The sequence below is a fragment of the Echeneis naucrates genome, chromosome 7, assembly GCF_900963305.1.
Source record: "Echeneis naucrates chromosome 7, fEcheNa1.1, whole genome shotgun sequence".
Classification (NCBI taxonomy): domain Eukaryota; kingdom Metazoa; phylum Chordata; class Actinopteri; order Carangiformes; family Echeneidae; genus Echeneis; species Echeneis naucrates.
Window position 1 is genome coordinate 19,840,332 of NC_042517.1, and position 17,815 is coordinate 19,858,146.

Genomic DNA, 17,815 nt, shown 5'->3' on the forward strand with positions numbered 1-17,815 from the left:
AATTTGTATTTACATTCAGCTATACTACTTAGTTTATAATGAATATCTAAAATTTTCTGCAATATGTTTGTGAAAACACCACAGCACCGTTTCTGTGCTTTTTATGCCAGCCAGATACTTTTCATGCATTTCACATTTCATCGGTTTCAGGGTGACAGTATGTCCGCTCTGTTTTATCACAAAGGAAGTCAACAGCTCCTCCTCTTCCAGGCCCTTTGGATTACAGGTCAACATAACTGGAGCCTCTGGTTATCACTAAGACAGTACAACAATAATAGCATCACAATTCACTGGTCAGAACACACAGGTCACCCCAAAAAGGTCTCAGGTCCCTGGTAAAAGTTCCTGCTATCAAAATGCTATATTCTCTGTGTTCTCTCAAAGATTCCTTCGTGTCTCTGTCATCTGCATATAAACTGATATTTGGGTGGGTGATGAGATTCCTCTATGTGTGTTCTGCTGGTTAGGTGCTGCCAAGGATTGATGACAATGGCAAATAGGTAAGGAGAGCATATGAGATGAAGGGTATAGATAATGGATGGAAAACAAGACAATTCAGGGCAGGATCCCAGACCAGATGTCTTTGGCATGTTTCTGTTTGTGTAGATTAGATTCATCTAACACTGATTATGTCTGACTCAACCTCCCACTTGTCAACGCCATTATAGTCAAACACAGGGATACAATGGAATTCTAAAAATTTATTTATTTTTTATTACTTTATGTTGAGATAATTAGAAAATGACAACTCTTTTTCTTTTTGCTGTATTCTAGTCTATTAAGTGATAATACAAACACCTAAAGCGAAACTAAGTTGTGAAAACCTGCATGGTGGTGCTTCTTTGAACCGACCTACTTGCAGGAAACACAACAGCCCTGAATGACCATTGTAAGAGCCTGTGCCCCCATTCCAACTTCACCTCTCCATTTTCAGTCTGGAATGCTTCAGCTTGTGTTTAGTATTGTGTTACATACACACATCCCAAAAGCAGACATGTACCAACTTCATACTGTAACATGTTAATAACTCACAGACTGCGAGTTATAGGTTCACGGACAATGCGACATGACTCATCTATTAGGGAGGCCAGGTATTGGTCAATCATCTGCTCTCTGCCCCACCTGTGTATGTCATAATTTAATCAATTTGAAATTGATTTAGAAATATGCCCAGTGCATGAAAAAAACAAGGATGGACAATTTGCCATTATTGTTCTACACTGATGTGTTCACACAACTTGTTTTGTCTGAAGTAAACACATGACAATAATATCTATGAGGAAAACATATATATGTTGTTCTTCGTACACATTCCAGACTGAAGAGGTAGAGAGAGCAAATCACAACGTGTGAAGTGGCACAATGTGGTTTTCATCAAATGAGACATCTTTCTGCTGTGAGCTAACCTCAGTAAAAATTAGAACTACAAAGTACATGTGCTTGTCCTGACCAAAAAAAAAAAAAAAAAGAAAAAAAAAGAAAAAAGTATACAGTCATCATTTTCTGCAGTTAGATGGACAGTCACCTGTCTCTTCTCTGAGGTAGTACATAAGTAGAAATATCATTAAAGGCAAGTACAGAGGACTATGTTTGACTCTGGAATATGAAACCAGGACTGTATGAACCTAGTCCTACCAGTTCAACTGTGAACACATCCCAATTTTCAGTGGTAAAAACTGCCTAATTAGTTAGAACTATTTCAAATTATGTTTTGCAGAAGCATATATAACAATGTAGAGGTAGAGAGTTTTACTGAATTATCATGTAAATGACTGGAACTAGATAGAGTTTAGATCCCAAAAAAATCTAGCTTTACAGTTCAAACCTAATGGCACAAATAAGAGGCAACATAACTAAAAGCAAATACAAATCACAGAAACCCACTGTTCTGCATGTCTGAGGTACACTTTGAAATCAACCGTTTCAGAAATGTCATAAGTGCTTAAACCCAGCTGAGCGATTAGACAAAGAGGCACAACAGTAGCATTTTAAACATGGTGCAACGCTTCAAGGCTTGAGACAATCTAGTGAGACATCCTTCAACATGTTTGTAGAATTCAGGCAGAAGGGAGGGCATCCCCTGACGGGCTCTAATTCTCAACATTTAAAATCCAGCTGGAGGCTCCTACACACTCTCCGCGTGTCACTGACTTCATGAGTGGAGCGTCCATTATTAAAGGCTGCTGGCATTATTCTTTGCATTGCTGTAGTGTGACTACTCAATGAGCTGCGTATCTCAACAGACCAGTCACTCCTCTCCTAAACCAGGACAAGAGGGGTAGTCCCCATCTAGTCCCAGGTGCATCGTGACCTCCTGCGATCCAACACCACAGCCATGGACAAATGGCTGTGGGACACCGGCAGTGACTCTGTGACAGAAACAAATGAACAGACACAAGTGCTCTGGAAGACCTTCGTAAAATGTCTGCCACACTCTTCTGAAAGAATGAGTCAGACTTTAAAATTAGAGAAGTCACAGTCAATTCCAGTGGGTCAACGAAAGCACTCTGACATTTCCTTTTACCTAAATTACAGCGCAGTCCCAGGTGCACCTGGTCATGTCATGTGACCAGGGCTGCCAACATGCACTGTGAAACATAGAAATGGGGCAGTATCTCAGACACATACATTATTAGATTAATATATTGAAAAGTGCTGCTATCACCAAATGGGAGTCTAGAGGTAAGCAAGAAACGATTACGGCAGTGACAGTTACATTTAGCATCCCAGAGGTTGAGAAACAGTTTGTCTAAGCATTAAAAACAGAAACTTATATTGGCTGGTAAAAGAGAAGTACATAACATCTGCTGCCATCCATACACACTGCAGGTATATTAACATGCACAGGGGTGCACGTTGTTGGTTTGTAAAGTATAAGCATTTTTTACCTGATGGCTTAGAAGCTGCATCGTGGCAGGAATTCAATTGCCAAATCAGCTTGTTTGATTTGCATGTGTCTGTAGTTTGTGTAGCTCAGTTTAACAAGGAGTGCATGGCAACAGGACTGCAAGCAACATTACCCATAACAGCACATTTCTCTGCATATATCTGTGAGGACCTTTACATGCATTTTCAGAGAGACAAAGCAAGTCTCTGGGTTCAGGAACATAGAAATTCCGTCACTGGGCTGTTATTTTTCTACTTTACAGCCTTAAAGGTGATTACCTGTGACAAGGTAATACCAATATTCCCATTACAATTTTCTGAACATCTTAGGGATTCAATGATGTGGGTTTTATCGCAGCGCTTTTCTACCAAGCCTGGAAAGATATATTCTTTTAAAGGGACAGGCATAAGTTCTGAGGTCAGTGACAGAGTTGGCCCCTGGACTTTCCAGAGTTCTGCTTAAAATTAAAACGCAGCAGATAGATACAGCTGCTGCACCATCCTCAAATGCACCCTTGAGGCAAAGAGGAGAAACTGGACATGTAGTCTCAGCAATATCCTACAGGTTGCACTGTGTTAAATGCTCTGAACAAAAAAGGTCTTACTAAAATTTTACTTGTAGACATCAGCAGCTTTCTGCCTTTATGGTCACTTTGACCTTTAGCCACCTACAATGTTAAAAATTAAACTTAAGTGCTTCCTAATCTAAAGACACTAAATAATATAGCAAAAAAAAAAAGACAAAAAGTAGCTATGTAGCATTAGTATTTGTGTTACCGTGGTGATGGTCCCTTCTCATATACTTCCAGCACAGTCCATCAGAACCTGAGACTGACATTCAGATGCAGGGACTCCAAAAACATGTTACTGTTTGATTTGCTGAGAGACGTCACAGCTGATTTAATGCTTTAACCACCAAATGACAGGCTAGGAGTGCTACTCAGTTTCTCTGCCTGGGACTCAGTACACGCACAATTGCATTCTCTCCCTCTGTTTAAGGCTGTTTCCGCTCCAATCAGTCGCCTTTGGTAAAGAGGGTAAGCTTTTCTCTAACATGGTGCACAAGTGGATGAAAAATCTAAACCTAGATCACTCTCCGCACCTGTTACAAGTGTGGAAACAGGTCTGTTTTGGTTGCAGTGAGACCATCTACATTTCTTCATGTGTTCTCTGTAATTTTCTACCGCTTATTTGTCAGGTCACGTGGCTCATGTGTTTAAAGGCATCCTTTTAAATAATGAGGTAATACTGATGAGGTGCTTTGTTGTGTTTATCATAAACTAATAAAGAGTAGCATCAAAAGCACTGACAGGTTATAATTAAACATCTGTTTTACAATAAAGATGTTTTTACTCTTTCCATGGAAAACCTATGAGCACAACAAAAGCAGTGTTTGTGGGACAGAGCTGGTCACTGCTGAAAAGCCTGATAGTAGTGAGGTAGGGAGCTGGAAGTGCTCATAGCAGCACTGCTGTATGCCTGAGGTAGTTGACTGTGGTTGTGGGATCCAGGGCCCTGGGAAACATGAACTTGGGGGGGTTGGAAGAAGGTGAAAGGACCTGGGGCCTGGGAGCAAAACCCAGTAGAGGAGGATGGAGAAGCGGTGGTAGTGGTGGCAGGTGGGTAGTTCATCACTAACCCACTCATTCCTACGTGAGGGCTGTAGGGCGGCAGACTGAAAGGTAAGAAGCCAAGCAGAGGCCCGAGTTCCATGTTGGTGGAACAGGACACCTCGGCAGAGGAGACAGCAGGGCTGCGGCACAGTAGGTGGGGCTCACCATTAGATCCCACGCCTTCACCCAGAACCTCCCTCTGAGGGGAGGTAGAAGTAGAGGTAGAGGAATTACTTAGGTGAGGTGGGGGTGCACTCTGCAGGTCCAGCAGGAAACTGTCCACATCTGAACGGGGATATGAGGTAGATCCATGCTGGTACCTTGCCATGTTAGTGTAGGTTTGCTGCTGCGCAGCTGCTGGGGCCTGCAGATGATGGTGGTGAGAAGATTGATGTGGCATGTGGCGGCCTACACCCATACTTGAAGACAAGGAGCCCTGCATGAGACATTGAGGGTGGCCCATACCCGGGACAGGACTGGCCATGGGGTAGGAGTTGTACATGTCTCTAGAGAAAGTCTCCATTGGCTCCTTAGAAATGGAGCCTAGGTCAGAGGTCACAGGGCTAGGTTCTTGCTTCACTGTACACTGTGTGGCAGGGGTCGATGTAGCTACTGGAGTACTCGGAACACAAGTCGGCAGCAACCCTGACTCCTGGGCATGGCTCTTCTTTAGGTGGCGGGTCAGGTGGTCTCTACGCCCAAAGCGTTGGGCACAGCGTGGACACAGGAAGTCACGACGGCCAGTGTGTACCACAGCATGACGTCGCACATCCTTACGTGTGTAAAAGCGGCGGTCACAACGCTCGCATGAGTATTTCCTCTCACGTACTGCCACAGCAGAATTAGTGTTTCCCTCTAATGGTGGAGGCCGGTCTGTATGGCTGCCGAGGTGCTCCAGCAAGGAGGGTGCCCCCTCTGGGCAGGGGAGAACTGCTGAGGCGCTGTGGGATGCCACCAGGTGGCGTCGATAACCCAGTTGGGTGTTGTATTGCTTGCCGCACTCCTGGCAGTGAAAGAGTTGCCTGCTGGTCGTTTGGCTCTCCTGCTGGTGGCTTTTCAGATGATCTTGCTGATGGAACATGGTCTAATAGAAGGAACACTGCTGGCTCTGCTGCAGCACAGGGACTCTGGCAAAGAGCCTGAGCAAACACAGACAAGATTCATGAGTATTCTCCACAGAGCTCACCACGAGCCTACAGAACGCTGTTGTTAACTCAAGAGTGCTAGAATTAGTGCTAAGTGCTTGGTGACTGATGATTTCTTGTGGCAATGACTATACTGCCTTTCTGGGGCAAACTTGTGTCCAGCACTTTGTGTTACAGCAGATGCCATAGCAACCCCCCAAGGGCTGTTCTGATTAGGAGCTTTGGAAGCTCCGGCTGGATTTGTTTCCTAAGGAGAATTCTTTTGTTGGCCCACAGTCAGTTTCAGTATTGAGCCACCCTGAAAGCGTTGGTCACATCAGCTGAATTAGAGCAGCTGCTCAGCATCTCCACAGACCTGCGGATAAGAAACAACAGTGTCACTATTGATGCCCAAAGTTTCAAACATTCTATTCTAGATGCTAAACTGACATTGCATTACTTTGTAAGAGTAGAATGTAGACTACAGAGATTTTCACATACTGTTGCATCTGTTTTGACAACTCAAGGTTTGTCTTGTAGTGTGAAAGGACAGAAACCATTGAAAACAATGGCATAGACCCCCATGGACAGTCCCCAATTGGGTTTTATCAACCTCATCTTTCATTGGTTGAAGAAACAAGGATGATTAAATACCTGCATCAGCAAGAAATGTAACCCACATTATATTAACATCAGTGTTTGACACTGATCTGCTTCCACTGTGGACCTGGTCTCTAATTGAACATTTACTCCTATTGGAGACAATCGCTTGATCACTCTTCAAGAACTGCAGGGGTAATCTGGCCAGAAACAGGCAGGAAATCAAGATATATGGGCAATGATCAGGCATGACTAAGGGAATTAAAGAGAGAGTGAGAGAAGGCTAGGTAACATCACCTCCACTATATAGACAGTTTTAACTGTATCACTAGGTAGAAGGCATTGTTGTTTTGCTACTGAACCTGACCGAACCTGACAGTGTTAGTGTTATAAGTTATGCTGCCCAAACCCTATGACCACATCAAGCTCAGGCAAATGTTTCCTCTTCCAAATGTTGTTTAAATTAGTGATTAGTCATATTACAGAGAATGAAATTTAGTGGGCAATGATATTTTTTTTTTTTTAATCTGACAATTTGCTGATGTCATGGTGTCAACAGGACCCATATGGATGAATCCCTTCAAGATTGAAAAGGATTACAATCATTACAATCATGGAAGGTACAGCTACTAAGCCATACATGTCTGCTACATATAAAATTAATATTTCATATCCTCTACGTTGTTTATTCAATGGAGACACTGCATATCAGTTTTTCATACTCACTAGTGGTTCTGTTGCTCCAAACTTTGTCAACATTAACACTAAAAAAAAAAAAATCACAAATTGATTATTGACCCAAACATTTTAGTTTTATTAATAATATATATATATATATATATATATATATATATATATATATATATATATATATATATATATATATATATATATATATATATATATATATATATATATATATATATATATATATATAGTGGACTGGTCTTTTCCTATACAAATCTTTAGTTTGTTGCTCTACAAAATACAAACTCTCTCAAAGCCCCTCTCTCTCAGACACCTCAACCTCTCCCACATGCATTTGTATCACTATTCTGTCATTAACTTTGTGTCTTCCCTTTCCCGTAGTGTATATTTTTCCCGCCTACTCCCCTCCTACAGGTGCTGAATCAACACTGCCCCCATGTTGTTGCTCAATGCACACCACTGAACTATGACTTATTATTTTTGCTGTTATTAACACATTAATTATGACTGTTTTTTGTTTTTTTTTTACACAAACTGTTGATATTTACTGATGTACTTTTAGTAGCATCGGTCATTAATACTCATTTACTTTGTATCCTCCCTCTAACTGGTCAAAGCACATGGCCACCCACCCTGAGCCTGGTCTTGCACAAGGTTTATGCCCCTTAAAGGAAGTTTCTTCTTGCCACTGTTGCAAAGTGCTTGCTTGTGGTGGGGGATGTTGGGTCAGTTTAAATAATTCTACAAAACACTTGGTCTCGACCTGCTCCATATATAAAGTGCTTTGAAATAACCGTGTTATCATTTGAGGCTAATACTCTGACAAAAAACATTTAGACATTTAGATGGGAAAAAAAAACTCAGAAAATTATACTTTGGGTTCAGATCTGGCTGTCACCACATGACAGCAAGAACATGACAAAAGCTGTATAGTTGGGCTGACTTTACAGGGAGCGCTGTATTGATGGCTGACACTCTTTGGTCATTCTAGAAACATGATGTCTGCTGCTTTGTCACTTTTCAGTTAGAAGAGAACTGTTCTATGTTGATCCCACTAGTGCAGCTTCTAGTGTGTTTTCGTCAGCAGTAAGTAGTTAGAGTGCAAGGAGAGGATGGAGTATATGCGGACACTGTCATTCAGGGATATAATAAAAACTGGAGAATATGTAAAGCCCCAGTTTAAGTTATATGTGAGATGCCATTTGACATGACATGACATGGCCACGGTTACAACAGAACATGTCAACCATTCACTGATGAGCTTTCATTAGTTTTTGGAAACAGTGATGCTCTGTTGCACAGAGGAAGAGAATCTACATATACAAAAAAACTTGCAGACATTTAGTTTACACATGACCACTTATGAGTTACGTATATGGTAATTTCCTCTCTGCTCTGAAACTGATTTGATCACCAAATACGTAGGAGACTCATCAGAATCTGTTGCTTCAAAGTGAGGAGCAGCCAGTGTTGTCAGGACCTGGTGAACTTTCATCCTGAGCATAACCATGCTTCAGACCAAATTAACACATTATAGTTGAATTATATTTACATGGGAGTTCAATATAACAATGATCTATTCTTTATAGGGTCATTAGTAGCATAGTGTTGCAACACACTCACCACCGCTGAACGACTCCACAATACTAAAGTACAAGCCGATCAGAAGCCTTCGTGGGGAATGTAAAATGAGGTAGATGGAGCTTGTAGTGCCATCTTGTGGGTCCTCAACATGCATCTACCATTAAGCTTTTACGTACACACTTTTTTTGTACATCAACTCTCTGCTTCATGTGAAGTGAAGAGGGTAAAGTGTCTTCATTGAAGAGGGGTGCTTCCAGCTTGTTGATGGTCCCTGGCCGGAGAGACGGTGCTTAGTATAATGGAGACTGCCGAGACAGGGTCACTACCAGACCGGGGCTACATTTCACTGCTAGCTTCGTGGCGTCCTCAAAATATAATTGATTTCGTGGTTTTAGTGCCGGTAGTATTACGAACAGGAGTTTGGTTTTACGTCGATGAAACCTACCATGCAACATTAAAATGGCGATAAATGGAGTTGGACACTTAGTCGAGCCAGCGTGCTGCTTAAAAAACAAAAGATGAGGGGTTCACTAAGTTGTGTCGGAGTTTCAGTTGAGGGGGCTAACTCTTCTGCGTTTCACCGAGCGACTCTGAACTCCGGCTCGAGCCGGAAAACACGGATTTAAAGCAACCTACCGATTTACCCTCGGTTCCGTTCTTCATCCGATCTCCATTGTGTCTACACGTCGACATTTTTGCGACAAGTTATAAAAATGTTTACTGGAGTGCGGGCCTGGACTGCTGGGCGCCGCGCTGGAAGCCATGCATTCTGGGAGACTGACGTCACGCCCCGGGCTCAGAGGAACTCCAGCAGCAGATCCTGATGGTGGATGCTGCCGATGCGAATCATACACCGGCCCCGCAGGCGTTTGTTTTGCCTACTCATAAACTTCACTGTCACACACAACATAAAACGAGAGGGCGCCGTGATAACTGAACCATGTATACTGCTCAGTTGGATAATGTCTTCATTCTACATGTGTTATTACATCAAATAAAGACATGTCTACATTCCAAGTGTATGTTGCTTTATAACAGTCGCAGAAAAAAAAAAAAATAACAATAATAATAAAGACTCACCCAAAGATGTTTTCCACAGTGGTACTGACATGATCATTTAATTTTCTCAAAGTCAAAGCTTGTTTGCGTGTTTTATAATTAAGATGATTGTTTAGAATATCCGATAGCCCCAATTATGGAAATGTTTGATGTATTTGTTGAACTGCTATTTATTCATACTCTAAACTTGAAACTATGTTCAAACTTGTTCTGTAAATCTCCTGTGTTCAACTCTTAAATTCCACAGCAATAGTTCAAATTTCATGAATGTTTCTAGACCTCCTCAGATTCATACATTCACAGCTAGGGTGAATGATACCAGAGAGAGTGTGTGTCTGTGTTCAAATGGTCTGAAAATGTTGTTTATGTTATGTCCCCTAATGTGTGCTCACAGTTTAAGTTATTATTTTAAAAAATCGGTTTTATGTTCTTCATTACTTGATACGTTTTTTTTTTTCTTTGAAATTGTCTGTTTTGGTGTAGCAGTTACTATGGTGGGTGGGGAATTCAGATCCACTGCTGGGATGAAAATGACCTGAGGTAACCTGTGAGCAGGATCCAGTGTAGTCTTCTGATCTCATTATTCATATCTACTGATGAAGTAATCTTTCAGCTTTACTCACTGCTACATTTGATGAAGAGAACGTCTATTCACACCTGTGATGGATAAAGAGTGGCAAAAAAAGCCACTCATTAACCCTTGTGTGATGTTCATATTGTTGTTACTCAGCCAGTGTTTGTGGGTCTGATGGACCCGTTGCATTTTGTCGCTTTTAATGCCTCACAATCAAACACTTTTATGTTAAAATACTGAACAGATGTTTACCTTATCCCAATTACAAGCAGTATAAACAATATATATGGTTAATATTTGCCCTTTACCTTTGTTAGGTCACATTTATAACTTATTATTTAAAACATAAGAAAGAAAATCAATTAAAATCAAGATGTGAGTGGAAACAAATTTACAAGTGAAGCAAGGTTTTTCAAAACTACTGACTTTTATTTCTTTGAACTTGAAATTTAACCCATTCAGGTGCACAACACAAGCTGAACACATGAACACAGAGTAAACATATCAGTCAAGACAACACATCAGCCCCATTGAACACACGGCCTTTAGCCACTAGCCTATACAACACATGAGGGGCAGAGCTTTACTGTGTGTGTGTTGCAGATATACTTTTTGCACTTGATGCGTGTATATATTGTGTTTTCCTGTCCATCTTGGGTCCGCACACTTCGCACCGCTTCTTCTTGTTGCTGGTGTTCACAACCTAGAATAATGAAAAGATCAGGAATTTTACGAACACCTCTCTCTCTCTCTCTCTCTCTCTCTCACAAGACATGAGTGCCAGACATGTACTGCAACAGCATCACACACTTACTTCAGGCTCTGCAGATTGTGGTTCTGTCGGTTGGGTGGACAGGGCACCAGCATTCTCCTCCTGAATCCTCCTCACCATGGCTGCAGAGGCTGGGGTTCTGGGGATATCTTTTATTCTCTCAATTTGTGGTCTCACCAATGCCTTTCCCAGATCCTCAAGAAAGAGCCGTCTTTTCTGGAGCTTCACTTGTTTCCACTCTGGGTTCAGTGCCATCCAAATGACAAAGGCATTGTACGCTGAGATGTCCAACATGTCAAAGAATATCACCAGTGGCCAGCGTAGAGTCCTCCGTTTGCAGCTGTAGGCCGTCACCAGCTTGTCCATGTTGTCTAACCCTCCTTTTGTGGCATTATAATCCATGATGATCTCTGGTTTGTGATGTTCCTGGTCACAGATTCTTCCATCCCCGTGCAGTGCACTCATGAGAACCACATTCTTGCCTTTCTTTGGCACATAGGATACCAGGGATGTGTCAGCCGTGTATGCAAACTTGGAAGACTTGACAGGCCTGTTCTTTGAAGTCAGCAGTTGAGGTGGGAGCTCTGACCTGTTTTTCTTTATTGTTCCCACCATGGTCAGCTTCCTCTTCAGGAGCTCCTGTCCCAGTTTGTGCGAGGTAAAAAAATTGTCTCATGTGATGTTGTGTCCACTGAGTCCCTGAGACATGTAGAGGACAACTCTCATTCCTTGGTTTTTCTCGGGGGCTCCTCCATCAGGTTTCCCTGTGTAGACTTGTAAGTTCCAAGCATATGAGGAAGTGGCATCACAGGCAGCCCAGATCTTTATACCAGGTTTAGATGGTATATACTGCCGAAAGGGGCAGCGGCCCCTAAATGGCATCAGCTGTTCATCAATGGTGACATTTGGCCCAGGGTTGTACAGCAGGGGGAGGCGGCGCACCCACTTGTCCCACACTGTCCTGATGGCAGCTAGTTTGTCTCTCTGCCGTCAAGCTGGTCTGTCATCTCGGTTGTCAAAGCGGATAATCCTGGAAATGATGTGAAAGTTTTCCCGAGACATTGTTGCACGGAAAATTTCTCTGCCAGTTTCTGCATCCCACAGGGATTCTGCGGATTCCCCTTTGGACCTGAAAACTCCAGCAAGGATGAGAACTCCGAAGTAAGCATGTAATTGGGTTTGGTCCATTTCCTTCCACCTCTCTCCAAAAACATGTCTTCCTTCTAAATTAGTGCAGTCAAGAATAATTTCCTGGATGGAATCTGGGATGAAAAGCTCAAAAGAAGACTTGATGTCCTGTGTGTGAGTAACTGCCATCCGTGTGGGCCCTGGTTGCATCCTTATCACATTGGCAGCCTTGTGGGGTGGCTCTTTTCTTGGGCGAGAAGACCATTCAATTTCAGAATTTTTTGACATCCATATTTCCTCACTTGCTCCATACTGACTGGCTTGTTCTGGGCCTGGGGCTGGCTGCTGACTGCTTGGTCCTGGGGCTGGCTGCTGACGGCCTGGTCCTGTGGCTCGTCTTTGTTTTGGAACTAGCTGATGCTCAATCTCATCATCTTCTTCAGAGTCACTGTCAGACTCTGAATTTTCAGAAATGTGATCCTCAAATTCTGAAACCTCTTCTTCTGAATCCTCTCCCTCTACATCATCATCAAAAACTTCTCTCTCTTCCAAAATCAATTCCAGGGCCCTCTGCGCAGAGTGTGTGTGTGTGCATGTGTGGGTGTGTGGTACACAAAACATCAATTTCCACACTTCTATTAACCCCGGGTCCAGTGGACCCGGACATCTTATATGTAATAGAAATGTGTAGTGGGGGTGTATGGTGTGTGTTCATTAAATATGTATTCTGATATATGTTCTTCACAGAAAATGAGCCAAAGCCAGTGAGTCTCAGTTTGAAAAATTAATTCATTGTATCATTTTTCTTTTAATAAAAAATGAAAACGGGTCCCACAGACCCGAACACCACACAAGGGTTAAAGACAGAGACTGAATGCGGCTCCCGGACTGTGTGACCCAATGCGAGGAATAGAGAAGCAACCAGGGAGGGCAGTGAGAGGAAAATCTTGGTGTGGGCCATCAAGTAGAACTTGCTCACTCACTCAGCAGCTTCTGCAATGAACTCAGTTGACAGAGAAATATGTAAAATATTTCCAGTTATGAGTACGCCAGTAAGAAAATGATGCAGTACATACCCATAACCTCTCAGCACTCCCTTGCAAAAAACAACAATCGTCACAGATGTCAAGCATCAAACATATAAGTGAATATCTTGCACTTCCGACACATATTAAAATGGTCTCCTGAATACAGTTTTCTTACCTCCATCACAGAGAGTTTAAGATTCACGGAGGTCAGATTGGAGATCAGCAGACAGACATCAATGTGTGCTGCCAGATTGAAGAAGGGATAATGGAGCAGTTCAGTGATGGAGAGATTGTGAGAGCTGTCTTCAGAGTTATCAAGCCTGAAAACTTTCACAGATGTTTTAATGAATAAGGATTAGCAAACTGTCGAAAAATTTAAAGGCCTCTCCACTCACATCTTGGTGAGCAAAGCACCAACTCAAACTACTGCTTGCAGACACTAAAGTGAACAAGTGAGGCAATCTTAAAACAGATGACGAGGATAATTAATGATGAAAGTGAAAGACAGAGGTTCTTAGGTCCAACCACCTACCAGAGACCCACAAATGTGCACAACACTAAGGATGAGGTGAATGCTGATCAGACGTCCGGTATCAAGCAGTAAAATGTGTGAAAGAAAACAAGACCCAATATGATTCAACAGCTAACCAAAAGAGGTGAAAAACTTACCAGTCTTGTTAAACTCATGCAACAGACACAAAAGTCTGAACATGTCAACCACTTGCAAAAAAGGCAAAGCAGACAATGGTGATGAAACCGATATGGCTATAAGAAGCGTGTAGGACAGATTCATCCTGTCTGTACTATTGTTGCAAGGGGACTTACCAGACTGGTAAGTCTGGCAAACAAAGTGGAGAGACAGTTAACATCTAAATACAAAACAGTGTAACAGAGAACCAGAGCGACTTTCTGGAGACTCGTTAAATCCCAGCTGCAGCTCCCAGACCTTGACCTTAATGTACAATGGTGTCAGAGGTCACTTCTTCCAAAAACACCGCTACAGGCCACCTCAAGATCCATGATTTTCTGCTTCCTAGTCTATAAACCAGGGAATTGTGTTGATCACTTCATAGCGAAAACAAAAAAAAAAGTACTTTTCAAGTGAAGGATATTTTGTTGATGACCTCCCAGTGGAAATCATGAAGAAAAAAAGAATAAACACTGCTGAGAAAGTTATTGAAAGAAAAGGGACTGTGGTTCCAAACATTGGCACCATTTCTGAAAAAGGGATCCATAACATAATACAGTGAAAAAAGAGGAACAGAGAACATGCTGATGAAGAGCATCTTGGCGACTGACAAAGAAACCACCTCAGGCATTACCTCCTATGACACACCCCTGTCAGGACCAGCTGTGGGACCCTAGAGATGGCAGAAGAATTTGTGGGAGACCCAGATCCTCAAGCTGCTAAACATTGAGTGAACTTTTGAGATGACAGCACTTTTTCTCCCTCAAAGAAAACATGACTTGAGGTGCTCTCCTGGGCTAATATGAGGCAATTTAAGAATAATTCCAAAAAGCCTCAGAAATATAGGAGGTTACGACCAAGAGCTCTATGTTCAAATGTAGTTTGAATGTGTTGTGAGGTCTGGAATGGGGGGGGGGTGGAGATTCCGATCTCCCACACCCCTCAGACTTTAAAGAGACTGTTGCCTCCACAGAGATTTCCTAGATCTATGCTAAGTGCCATCCTGGACCTTTATCAAACAATAAATTGCAGTCCATGCCACAAATCAGCATAAACCTGTAAACCTGCCTAACCCCTTCTCTGACCCTCCACTCGGGTCGGCCTGATAACATTATCAGGCAACGGATGCAAATTGCCGCTCTGGAATGCATACAGGCCAACAAGTACACAAAGATTGATATAAGAAATTGGATAGTCCAATCAAATGAGAGACTACAAACATGCCGAACTGATTCCCCCGCGAGAAGAGGACTTCACAGCTGTTTGAACCATTTTTCTATAAGATAGAATTTACACTGGACAATGAACCATTCCAATTATGTAACAACAGCGCCATCTGAATGACGAACCACCGGAACTGATGGCATATTGCCTAAGCAGCGTAAATTATGTGCTTGGTTGTTGCCTATAACTCTTTCTGTAAAAAGAAAAAGAAACTTCATCCACAGTCATACATTTCTGATTTTCCATAGCCAGTCAAGACATGCATGAAAATTTTCTTAGTTCATTTGTTTGTGTGCTCTGAGATATTGTGATTACCAATAACCATTTAATTGTGTTTTACAGTGAATCCAATGAAACCACCAAAGTAACCACAAAAGGCAGAGAAAACTGTACTTATCTAAACGATATTTATTAATAAAAAAAACATTGTTCAGGACATCGTTAAAACATGTAACACAGAGACTCATGATATAAGTTATGCAAGACAAAAAAAAAAAACATGAAGATATTAATGTATGTAATGGATCCACCGGAAGACAGGGTAGCAACATGGTAATCAAATAATGATCTACAGCACCAGCACTTAAAATTAGGTCTTGGGACTCATTAAGTTCTTTTTCCTTTCCACCGTGGAGTCAAGTGAGCACAGTTCTTCACATTGCGTAAAATTAGCTTCATAGCATAAGTCTTATTTTGGACAAATTGTGAAATCTGCATAGCTCTACTCACCTAACATTACTGAATCACTGTGCATTAAAATGCAAAAGAAACTTAAAATATGATTTCAGGCAACTATACTAGCAGGCTAACAATAAAATAAAATGCTTTCAACATGTTATCCTGAAGGAGCATGGGTTTATTTACGCAGAAAAATCGATCAGACTACAAACATACAAAAAACACAAGGTAGTCTACAGAAAACAAGACAATGAATGAATAAATATATAGATTTTCATTCAGATTTAAGTGAACTCAGCTGATATTACTGAACAGTTGTTTTTTTAACTGAAGAAAGGGAAATGGAGGAATAACTGAAAACATCTGTCCATACCTCTGATCAGTGTACTGCTTTCATTTATAATTTTCTTCTCAGGGCAGTTATTCCATTTTTTATGAAATAAGAGACTGCTTTCCAGTCTCTATTTTGCAGCGCTTGAGGTTCTGCAGAAATGCAGCACTCACAGTCCTCTTTATCTGGAACAGTTTGCCTCACCATGCACCTCTTCAGGTGTTTTTCTACTGCAGCAATTTCCTCTGGTGTCCAACAATGTTTCACAGCAACTTTCCTACCTTAGTAGGCATAAAAAAATATATTATTTGATTACATTGACAATTGACATTGAAAATAAATGAGTGGCACTGGCCCAAAAGAGAAACAAGCACCAAAGATTACCTCTCTTTTTGCAGATACACTCTGGTTTTGGACTTGTGATGTGGAGACACATTTATGCACGGATGACATGCTGACCTCATCTTCTGACCCATGTTCTCCTGGCATACCGACATCTACACACAGAAAGAACTTTTCTTAAAAGTACACGAAAAAAGGAATCTTGTGCACTATCCTTCAACTTTCAAAAACTTATATAACAACGTTTCGGACCTTTTCAAGCAGAGATTTAAAAACAGTGACAATACAGGTAGATATACAGCCTACCCTGTCAGAGGTAGCCAATCAGAGGCTGAGTAGGCAGAAGGCCACAGTAAATCATAAAAATTACATTCTACTGGCAGTGATTCTGCTGCTTCATATCTTCATGAATTCCATACAGCATAATTTTCCTACCTACCTGCCTATCTTTACTACCAAATATCATCTCTTGCTCTCATTCTCTCCCTACTCTACCCAACTTTGCCTTCCTCCCTCCTCCCACAGAGGAGTGGTCAAGAACAATCTGCTTTAATCATTCCAGCTCACCTGTTGCGGACACTTCCTGGTTTTGGACTTGTGATGTGGAGGTACATTCTTGCAGAGATGAAATGCTCTCATGACCTCATCTTCTGACCACTGTTCTTCCTGCATACTGACATCTGGACACAGAAAAGGATTATTCAACCATGCAAGACAGACATGTCAACTGTTTGTCACTTTCCCCACACTGACCAATCAGGACCAAGAAGGTGGTTTCGTAACCTAGCAACAACTGCATTCTGACGAGAGAGACAGCCTGAGCCATGTCAGCATATTTGGTGGACACGGCACCTAAGTGTGCATCCCCACCTCCTCCCCAGCATCCACCTGTGGGTTCTGTTTCTATGATAACCCAGGGGGGTATCTCGCCATTCATTCATTGTAATATCTTCTCAGGCAGATCACATCAGGGAATGAATATACCAAGACAGAACCTGACACCAACTTGCTTTAATAACCAATAAAAGACATTAAATTAATCCAGTTGTCTGACTGGAGTAAGTGAAAGTGGTTCACAGCTGGTCAGCTTATTCTCCCTCTCCTTTGTACAAAAGTCTGTCCTGTTTTACTGTATGTTTCGGTGTCAGTGCTCGTTCTTTATTCTTCCGCTCCGTTTTAATTTGGTAGAACATGGAATATAATGGTGACCTATTATTCATATTTATCTAACTTAATAAACATCACCACTTGTCTCTGAAACGGTGAAATACAAGACAGACCTTTATGAAGTATTTGCAACGACTTCAGATGCTCTGCAAATGACCTAGTCACACTGCTGCAACTTTTCCCTGAAACATTCTAAAATGATTTGGGCTTGTCCTGAATCTTTGGTGTGAGCTTTATTTCACAGATAAATGACAGTTCAGAGAAATCAATTTGAACATGATCACATACCTTCCATGTCCTCTTCTAAAG

At 41.8% G+C, this 17,815-nt stretch overlaps 1 protein-coding gene across 2 annotated transcripts; it reads right to left on the reverse strand.

Moving 5' to 3' along the window:
* Positions 1 to 729: 729 nt before the first annotated feature.
* LOC115046725 (zinc finger protein PLAGL2-like) lies at positions 730 to 9,288 on the reverse strand. Of its 2 annotated transcripts, XM_029507286.1 has the most exons (3): positions 9,152 to 9,282; positions 6,950 to 6,987; positions 730 to 5,999 (listed from the first exon to the last, which is right to left on the reverse strand). In XM_029507286.1, exon 3 carries the CDS (start codon positions 5,578 to 5,580, stop codon positions 4,297 to 4,299), a length of 1,284 nt encoding a protein of 427 aa, XP_029363146.1. In that variant the 5' UTR covers positions 5,581 to 5,999; positions 6,950 to 6,987; positions 9,152 to 9,282; the 3' UTR covers positions 730 to 4,296. The 2 variants fall into 2 exon arrangements, with proteins under 2 accessions (XP_029363146.1, XP_029363145.1); XM_029507285.1 differs by lacking the exon at positions 6,950 to 6,987 and having other exon boundaries at positions 9,152 to 9,288.
* Positions 9,289 to 17,815: the final 8,527 nt, after the last annotated feature.